The sequence below is a fragment of the Eurypyga helias genome, unplaced genomic scaffold (assembly GCF_000690775.1).
Source record: "Eurypyga helias isolate BGI_N326 unplaced genomic scaffold, ASM69077v1 scaffold25037, whole genome shotgun sequence".
Lineage (NCBI taxonomy): Eukaryota > Metazoa > Chordata > Aves > Eurypygiformes > Eurypygidae > Eurypyga > Eurypyga helias.
Genome location: NW_010260292.1, coordinates 10,360 through 20,127, shown reverse-complemented (window position 1 = coordinate 20,127; position 9,768 = coordinate 10,360). Strand labels below are relative to the sequence as shown.

Here is a 9,768-nt window from a genome sequence, read left to right as displayed (position 1 = left end):
CCGGAGTTAAACCATGACAACATCAATGGTGAGCAGTGAACAGGGGGATGAAGTCTCAGAAACATCTAGATTTAATCCTTAATTAGCAGCTGTCTCGCAATATCGTTATGCTGACAGGGCAAGGGGGAGACAAGGCACAGTTAAAGTCTCAAAAAAGATGGTGGAATGATGGGTAAATGAACTGCTCACATTTTTGCTTGCTTTTCCTGCTCTTCAGTTATGACAGGGGATCCACATTCAACGTGTTTGTGGGAAAAGGTCAACTTATTGCTGGGATGGACAAAGCTCTGGTCGGCATGTGCGTGAACGAGCGGCGCTTCGTGAAGATTCCCCCCAAGCTTGCCTACGGAAGTGAAGGCGTCGGTAAGGGCAGCGCCAGGCCAGTGGGTAGCTGGCTGCGTGAGGGACTCGGCAGAGCAGGTAGAAAGTGGGCTCACGGAAGGGAAGAGTAGAAATTGCAAGTAGGGAGTTTCAGAGAGGTTCTGCCCTGCTGAGGGGTGTTTGTTAAGCGGATCGCCATGCTCATCGCTCCAGGCTCCCTCTGCATGCCGAAGGAAAAGCTGTTGCCTGTAGAAGAGCATCAGCAAACAAACCTTGCTACTGAAGTTGACCGTGTATACCTGCCTCGCTGTTAAATAGTTACTGTGTGTTGGCATTGCAGTGCTGCACAAAGCCTTGTCAGTGCCAAGAGCAGCTTTGCTCTGCAGACTCAGAGGCAACAAGTGCTAAAGCAAGAGCAGTTTGCCTTGGCATCAACTTGATAATAGTTGATGTTGCTAGATTTGTTGGAACAAGTCCAGAGGAGGCCACGAAGATGCTCCGAGGACTGGAGCCCCTCTGCTATGGGGACAGGCTGAGAGAGTTGGGCTTGTTCAGCCTGGAGAAGAGAAGGCTCCGGGGAGACCTTATAGCACCTTCCAGTACCTGAAGGGTCTACAAGGAAGCTGGGGGGGACTTTTTACAAGGGCCTGTAGTGACAGGACAAGGGGTAACGGGTTTAAATTGAAAGTGGGGAGGTTTAGATTGGATATCAGGAAGAAGTTCTTCCCGTAGAGGGTGGTGAGGCACTGGGACAGGTTGCCCAGAGAAGCTGTGGATGCCCCATCCCTGGAAGTGTTCAAGGCCAGGCTGGATGAGGCTTTGAGCAACCTGGTCTAGTGGAAGGTGTCCCTGCCCATGGCAGGGGGTTGGAACTAGATGATCTTTAAGGACCCTTCCACCCCAAACCATTCCATGATTCTGCCCCCCCTTAGGTAGCTGCAACAGTGCCAGGGGGATGGGGGATATGTGCACAACAAAGAGTAAGTTGCACACCATGGATTTTATTTAGGGAATGTGTAGATTGGTTTCTTTTTTGCTGGCATCCTGCAGGAAAGTATACTGGTTGTGTTTCTACTGGTTGTAGAAATAAAACTGGTGGTGGTGTTCTGGTTTTGCAGCTGGTGTGATACCCCCCAATGCTGTGCTCCATTTCGATGTGCTTTTGATTGATCTCTGGAACTCGGAGGACGAAGTGCAGGTTCAGACTTACTTCAGACCTGAGAAGTGTCCCCGGACGGTCGAGGTGTCCGACTTCGTACGATACCATTACAACGGAACATTCTTAGATGGGACCCTGTTTGATTCGAGGTATGCAGCTGGGCTGTGTGTCTTTGTGGCTTTTCATTGGTATCTGACGGCACTTTAAACCATCACTTCCTCCCCCTTCACTGGTGTAACAGTTAATGCTGGTTGTCCAGAAAGGTAAGATGTGAAAACCAGCATCATGTAAGGCTCAGTAATTTATTGAGGGGTTATGGGACAGCAGTACTGGCTCAAACCAGTAAACCAGTGCATTGTTTCTGCGTGAGCATTGCCAATCCAGATCCTTTTCTTCAAAATTTCATTCCCTGGGTCTCTATTACTGCTTACAGTCAGCTGGTAGTTGTAAGCCCTGCAGCTGTTCAAGTTAGATACAGGTTTTATAAACTCAGCAGAGTTCGTGGTGAGCTACCAACATTGTCATGCTGAGACTTCAGGTTTGCAGCATCTGTGCTTCGTTAAAGTGCTGTGGAAAATGATGCTTTAATTTACTCAGCTGCCATTGTGTTGGTGAGCCACCTCTCCTAACCTCTGTGAGGTTCCTGGAATGGCTCCGTACTCTGGAGAACGCTAGCCAGGCACCCCGTGGTAAATCAGGGAGCAGCAAGTTGTCAGTTACAGCGTGCGCAGCGTGTGGCCGTGGGGGATTGATGTTGTTCTTTCCCTTGGCTATCTGACATTTGACTGTGGGGTTTGGTGTTTGGGATTTTTTTCATTTTTAGCCATAATCGGATGCGAACCTACGATACCTATGTGGGAATTGGATGGCTGATTCCGGGCATGGACCAGGGTCTCTTGGGAATGTGTGTAGGCGAGAAGCGCATTATCACAATACCACCTTTCCTGGCATATGGAGAAGAAGGAGATGGTAAAACTTATGCTTTATTTTTCTTTATCCAAGTCACCCATATTTTAATTTATGGGCAGCATTATTACCCATTTTAGACAGGTGGAACAAAGTGGTGGAGAGAGGGGTTCAAAATGTATTATGTACAGGATTGGACTGATTAGAAAGTACAAGATTTTAGAAAATATTTAACAGTAAATTGCTTAACAGATGTAGGGTTGATAGAATTGTAATCTTTATATACTGAAATTTTGTTTCATTGAGAAAATGTAATCTGTGATTAATATGTAGTGGCTCCAAAAACTTCAAGTCAGGTGGCTGTGTAATTCCTTCAAAAGACTTACACAGAGAACACAAAACTTCTGGAAAAAAAAAAAAACAAAAAACCAAGAAATGTATTTTTTATTTCCAGTTTTGTTTCCAACCACTGCCCTAGCAATAACTACACAGTAGATTACACGCCCTTTGGTACTGTGTGCTGCCTGCAGGTCATATGTAGAGGGCTCCATGTTAAATGAGGAGGCAGTTAGGTGCAGTTTGGGACTCTTCCTTAATTCTTTCTCTGCTCTAATGTTTAAGGATGTGTCTGTGTAGTAAAAGGTTTCACACCCCTTCGATTAGTTTGTTACCATTAACGGTGGTGGCCACCTCCACGAGCAGCAAAACACTGCGGAGTTATGTTTTAAACTTTTGCCCCGATCTTGAGCACGATGCTTCTCAGTCACAGCAACCCATGCAGTAAGTTACCATGCTCAATTCACCTTTCCTCGGCTTCCATCCCGTGGTCTCCTGTTTGGATGTTAACAGGACGGGAAGAACACGTACCAAAGTTGTGTTCATAGAATCACAGAATGGTTTGGGTTGGAAGGGACCTTAAAGATCATCTAGTTCCAACCCCCCCTGCCATGGGCAGGGACACCTTCCACTAGACCAGGTTGCTCCAAGCCTCATCCAGCCTGGCCTTGAACACTTCCAGGGATGGGGCATCCATAGCTTCTCTGGGCAACCTGTTCCAGTGCCTCACCACCCTCTCCGGGAAGCACTTCTTCTCCTAGTGGTTATTCTGATTTCATGAAATCTGTAGCACATACTGGTAGACTGTACCATGCAGCTTAAGTGGAGCTGGTGTATATGGACTGAGATGAGTGTTGCTGAAGAAGAGGTTTCTGTTTTCAGTGTGGCAGTGCCATCACAATAGGAATAGAATGAAATAATTGCGTTGGAGAATTGAGTGACAAACCCACACATGAAACAAAAAATGACTGACCAGAAGCAGGTTAACGCTAGTTTATTTTAGGAGGGGAAATGCCTGATACCCAGCAGTGGGTCACCATTCTTCAATAACCACGTTTAAGCTACTTCTAGACCTGCTATTTCTAACCAAATTTCTGCTTTCACACTTTTGTAGGTAAGGAGATCCCTGGCCAAGCTTCCCTGGTCTTTGATGTGGTTTTGCTAGATCTCCATAACCCCAAAGATGGCATTATCATCGAGAACCAGTATGTGCCCGAATCCTGTGAGCGGAGGAGCCAGACGGGAGACTTTCTCCGTTACCATTACAATGGCACACTTTTGGATGGCACAGTGTTTGATTCCAGGTAACCAAACCGCTCAGCCCTACAGATCCCATTTCCACTTGGACTCGTCTGTCTTGTCAGTAAATACCCGAATACAATTCTTTGCTTTTCCTTCCATTTTGAAATTTTTGAGCGGCGTTGAACTCTTCTTAGAAGAACTCATAGAGAATCTTTCAGTATGGGAAGTAAGACAGGGATCTGTTTTGTGTTGTGACAGCATCACAGACACCATCTAGGGCTGCTGCTCCAGCTGGTGGAGCTGCGCATGCTCCAGACAGTCACGCTAGCAGGCTTTATCTGCCAGACAGGTAGTACTGTTGAGGAGAGAGGAAACCAATGCGATTCCCGTTTTATGTCCCGAGACATCCGTCTCAGCATGCTAGTGGCTAGTTTGAGATTAATCCCAAGACAGTCTTTCCATTTGTGCTTGAAAAACCGCGTTTCAGAGGTGAATGTCTTCCAAGACTGACTTCAGCAACGGGGTTTCTGTGATCAGGGAAGAGGGGTTGCTGTCATGTCACATTCAAAGCTCTCTGGGCACGCGAGCCTCACGTACAGAATTGTATGGTGAGTATGCCTTGCAGCATCCTGTCCCTTTCATTTGCTCTGCAGTGAACAGTGCTTCGCCTTCCCACTCCAGCTTTCAGAACAGCTGGCACAGGCAGCTAGTAAGAGTGGAAGATGAGCCACTGAAAAATGCTTTACGAAATAAAGGGATGGAAAAGTGTGTAGTACAACTGGGAGCCGAAGATCAGGATCAGTTGGCAAACGCACGGTGTGTAGTGTGCCACGTGTGCCGCTTCCCGTGGGGCAGGGTTGGGGCGTTGTACCTCATGTAGTTGGATTGCGCTGCCGTAAGGTTCAGAACCAACCTTCGCCTCCCCACGCAGCTGCCTGGCCTGCTGGGAGGATGCAAGGCAGGAGGCCTGCATCAGCAGCCATCCCTGCAGACTTTAGTTTACAGCTTAGGAAAACCTCAAAGTTAAGAAGGGGAATTTCATCCACAGTGTACCTGCCCAGAATCTCTCTTTTTTGAGACGTTAAATGGGTATTGTCCGTAGACAATTAGACAATTTTTAAAAAATGGCTGTAGTATTTATATTAGGGTTGTTGCCAATAAATAGTAATAAATGCTTTGTAGGCAGCAGCCTCTCAATCATTCTAAAGCACTGACAGTTGTTAGAGGGCTTATTCTTCAGAGTGTCGTATTCTGGCTTCCTGCAGAATTCACAGTAAAGGCCAATATCTAACAAGTATCTAAGAAGAACCAGATCAGCTAATAATAGTTATTGAAAGCCTTGGAGCTGGCCAGGAAAAAATTTCTCACTACTACAGGGAGCATGCCAAAAGCACTGCAAAGGGCTGGAGTCGAGAGCTCTAACAGTTTTCCTTTGTTGTTTTCCTCGGCAATACTCGGTTGCAGAACTGCCCCTGGGCAGCTCAGCCAGAGCTCTCTGGGTTAGGGCAGTTGAATAAACCTCTCAGTTGCATCAGGGTCTGTACTGGTCTGGCTTTTTCCCAGAGCTGCCTTGTGAAGATGAATTCACACCTTTCTGCCTTCCCTTCCTTGGGTTGTGCCTTCATGTAGCACACCTTGAAGAAAGGTGGAAGACAGCACATCCTTGCAATAAACATCACTCGTCGGTGTAGGCTTGTTCTGTTTGATCATTAGGTGTGGAAGAAAATCCTTCAACCGACGTGTAAGTGATTGGCATAGTTTGGAAGGGAGGGATAGTATTGATACTGTTTGGTTGTCATAGAATCATGGAATGGTTTGGGTTGGAAGGGACCTTAAAGACCACCCATTTCCAACCCCCCTGCCATGGGCAGGGACACCTTCCACTAGACCAGGTTGCTCAAAGCCTCATCCAGCCTGGCCTTGAACACTTCCAGGGATGGGGCATCCACAGCTTCTCTGGGCAACCTGTTCCAGTGCCTCACCACCCTCTCCAGGAAGCACTTCTTCCTGATATCCAATCTAACCCTCCCCACGTTCAATTTAAACCCGTTACCCCTTGTCCTGTCACTACAGGCCCTTGTAAAAAGTCCCCCCCAGCCTCCTTGTAGCCCCTTCAGGTACTGAAAGGTGCTATAAGGTCTCCCCGGCGCCTTCTCTTCTCCAGGCTGAACCAGCCCAACTCTCTCAGCCTGTCCCCATAGCAGAGGGGCTCCAGCCCTCTGAGCATCTTCGTGGCCTCCGCTGGACTCGCTCCAACCAGTCTATATCCTTCGGATGTTGAGGGCCCCAGAGCTGGACGCAGCACTCCAGGTGGGGGCTCACCAGAGCAGAGTACAGGGGCAGAATCCCCTCGCTCGACCTGCTGGCCACACTTTTCCGGATACAGCCCAGGATATGGTTGGCCTTCTGGGCTGCCAGTGCACATGACTCACTTTGATGCTGCACATCCCAGGAAAGCCTGTTTATCCCACCCTCTGCTTGTAGGAGTTGGACTACATAGCTGTGGTCACACAAGGAGATAGTCTGAAGGGTGTCTCATGAACATGAGTGTGAACTGTGTCTGGTTGATGAGCACTTAGTAGAGTCAGGGCAGAGGAAAATTGGAAGAATACCGTAATCCAGCACTGGTTAATGAACGACACATGCGTCACGTGCTGGCTGATGAAACTTGGTGGAGTCACTGAACACGGTGACTGCAGTGTGCCTCTCGGGTGCTAGTTAATGCCCGTGTGTTTGACCTTAACCAGCTTAAGAACTGTGTTGCAGACCTGTTGCAAGATCCTGCGTTTTCTGGCCTAGACCTGGCCCTGCTAAAATGCAGATGTTTCCCACAGCTATTCACGAAATCGTACGTACGACACCTATGTCGGGAAAGGTTATGTGATTGCTGGGATGGACGAAGGCCTGCTGGGTGTATGCACTGGGGAAAAAAGAAGAATAATAATCCCCCCTCATCTTGGATATGGAGAAGAAGGAAGAGGTGAGCTTCGCTTTTCATTCAAGTCTCCCACGAGTATGATGTTTAGTGCACCTGTGTGTTGTTCCATGTCTTTGGCATTTGAAAGGGTTATGAGTTAGTTTGTTATTTTGTGGGCACGCAGCTGGCAGGATTACACCCCAAATTTGCAAAACTATTTTAATTAGCTAACTAGGTAGGACAGTAAGAATGCAGAACGGTCTTACATGTAATTGATGACCTGAAATTATTTGGATAATTAGTGTTTCAGGCAGACTGGTGCTGGGTGACCTGAACTCATGTGGATAATCAGTGTTTCAGGCAGACTTGGATACCAGGAGCTTTGCAGCGTGAGATCTTCCTTCCTGTGTGTCTTAACAAGCTCTGTATGCTAAGGGAGTTGATTGTGCTAAGTTTTCTTCCCTGTTTCTTCCACAGCCACAGGTTCTGTGGACTCCTAAGCTGCCTCTGTAAGTGCTGGAGGTGTGTAACAGCAAAGTGTCTGTGTGTCTATAACATACAGCTGAGATTCCTCTGGGAAAACTCGTTAGTACCTAAAAAGATTGCTGTGAGAGGTTGGATATGGTGACCCTTCACGCCGATCGGTTTTATGGCTGGTGTTTCAGAAGGTACCTCCTGGGATGTTATTTGGAAAAACAAACTTGGAGGAAAAAGCTCCACTTCTGGGAATGCAGATTCAATGCTGTTGATTTGGGAATTAGACACCTCTACCAATAAGACCCATTCCTGGGTCTGGCTGTGTCTGTCAGTCCTGGTAATGCGACTGCATATTATCCTGGGAAGGGGGGGAGGAAGTTCATTGCTATCAGGGTATTTTAAGGAAGTGTAACCTTTTACACAGACACAATGGCATTCCCGGAGGCATGAGAAGTCCTGTGAGAACTTGGATATCAATAATGAATTGGTACATGAAAGACAAATCAGTTAATTTGGATGGTCATAGGAAGTATGTGGTTATTTCAGAGAGTCACAGAGTGGAAGGGGTTGGAAGGGACCTCTAGAGATCATCTAGTCCAATCCCCCTGCCAGAGCAGGATCACCTGGAGTAGATCACATAGGAACAAGTCCAGGTGGCTTTGGAAAGTCTCCAGGGAAGGAGACTCCACCCCCTCTCTGGGCAGCCTGTTCAGGGCCCTGTCACCCTCACAGGGAAGAAGGGTTTCCTCATGGTCAGGTTGAACCTTCTGTTCTCCAGCTGATGGCCATTGCCCCTTGTCCTGTCACTGGACACTACTGAGAAGAGCCTGGCCCCATCTTCCTGACACCCACCCTTTAGATATTGATAAGCATTGATAAGATCCCCCCTCAGCCTCCTCTTCTCCAAGCTGAACAGACCCAGCTCTCTCAGCCTTTCCTCAGGTGGAAGGAGCTCCAGGCCCTTCATCATCTTAGTGGCCCTGCGCTGGACCCTCTCCAGGAGTTCCTTGTCCTTCTTGATTGTTTCATTTCTGCGTAATTTTCAGGTTCAGAATAATGGAAATGTTTTCCTTCACTGTTGAACTGAGTGCGCATTCACGTTTTTTTTTGGTGGTTCCCTTTCCCACAGTGGATGCAGCTTGCATCTGTTGCATGCAGAGGAGGTGTAATCCTTTAGCTCTGAACAAGGAGAGCAAAATGGCTTCGTAGCAGACACAGTGGGAATATGTATTCCCAGAGGGTCATCATAAGCCTGTGCGCGTACCATTTCTTTCTCTACTTGCCTAATCTGCATCCTATTTAGGAAAGATTCCGGGATCTGCAGTTCTGGTCTTTGACATCCACGTGGTCGACTTCCATAACCCCTCAGATTCGGTCAGCATCACTGTTACCCACAAACCTGCCAACTGCACCGTACTGAGTAAGAAGGGGGATTATTTGAAGTACCACTACAACGCCTCGCTCCTGGACGGTACCTTGCTGGACTCGACGTAAGTCTATCGCCCGGGCCAGAAAACGCCCCGAGCAGGTGTGAGGGCAGAACGAACTGCCTGCACAGCAGGTTGCTGGGGGAGAAAGGGGTTTGAAGTGAAAAAAAAAAAAAAGGAGTATTTATGTAGAATGTATTTTTCTTTTTAGGTCTGTCTAAGGTCTGTAGGGGGAGGAAAAGAAAAGACAACCTGTCGTAGCACAGTGGGAGAACTGGGAGCAAAGAGGATGTAGGAGTGTGCTGGAAAAGAGCATAAACACTCCAGGGGGAGTGATGAAACGGGTTGTCTGTAGCAGTCGTTTAAATGGGCCGATTCAGGTGTCTGGGCCAGTTGTACCAGAACGGCACAAGGCCCACATGGATGGGCTGTCCAAGTGTTACCTATTTCTTGGGATGGATCCGCACTCTGTGCGGGTTCAGTGCTCCCGAGAGGCCTGGTAGAGGTGCTCATGTGGTCTGGGTACAGCTCGCTTGCCTGGGGGTTGTAGTCAGTGTCGTGTCTGTACCACACGTGGGTGCTAGTTGCCTTGTATTGCGGTGTTACGCTAAGTGTCAGCGTGGAGAGACTCTCGGAGCTTGATGGGGACTGTGATTACTGCTGACAGCAGGTTTACGAGGGGAGCAGAGACTGCTGCAGTCTGTCTCGTGCAGAACTGAAGTGAGCCTAAAGTGCTGCTTGCTGCAGCTACAGGAATACTTCTGCCAGCTTTTTTTCTGCTTTTATCTTTCGGGTAGCACAAGTCACCTACCTAATACTTTATTTTTGGAAGGGAAGTTGGGAAAAGCTATCTTTACTCAGGTTGTAATTAACATAGGAAGGAGCTCAGAGTTTTCAGTGTACACGTTGGTGTGCAGAGCTGAAAAGCTGGCTTGCACTGAAGCGTGGGACGTGATGCCATAGGCAAGTATGTGTGCACGTAA

The 9,768-nt window shown here is 47.9% G+C and overlaps 1 protein-coding gene across 1 annotated transcript in view; it reads left to right on the top strand.

The window, feature by feature from the left end:
- Positions 1–211: 211 nt before the first annotated feature.
- FKBP9 (FK506 binding protein 9, 63 kDa) overlaps positions 212–9,768 on the top strand; it is a 14,696-nt gene continuing 5,139 nt past the window's right edge. Inside the window, exons 1-6 of the mRNA XM_010155001.1 lie at positions 212–363; positions 1,440–1,629; positions 2,304–2,449; positions 3,837–4,026; positions 6,799–6,944; positions 8,662–8,848. Of these exons, the coding sequence (XP_010153303.1) occupies positions 276–363; positions 1,440–1,629; positions 2,304–2,449; positions 3,837–4,026; positions 6,799–6,944; positions 8,662–8,848 (947 nt within the window). The 5' untranslated portion in view covers positions 212–275. The remainder of the gene's footprint in view (positions 364–1,439; positions 1,630–2,303; positions 2,450–3,836; positions 4,027–6,798; positions 6,945–8,661; positions 8,849–9,768) is intronic.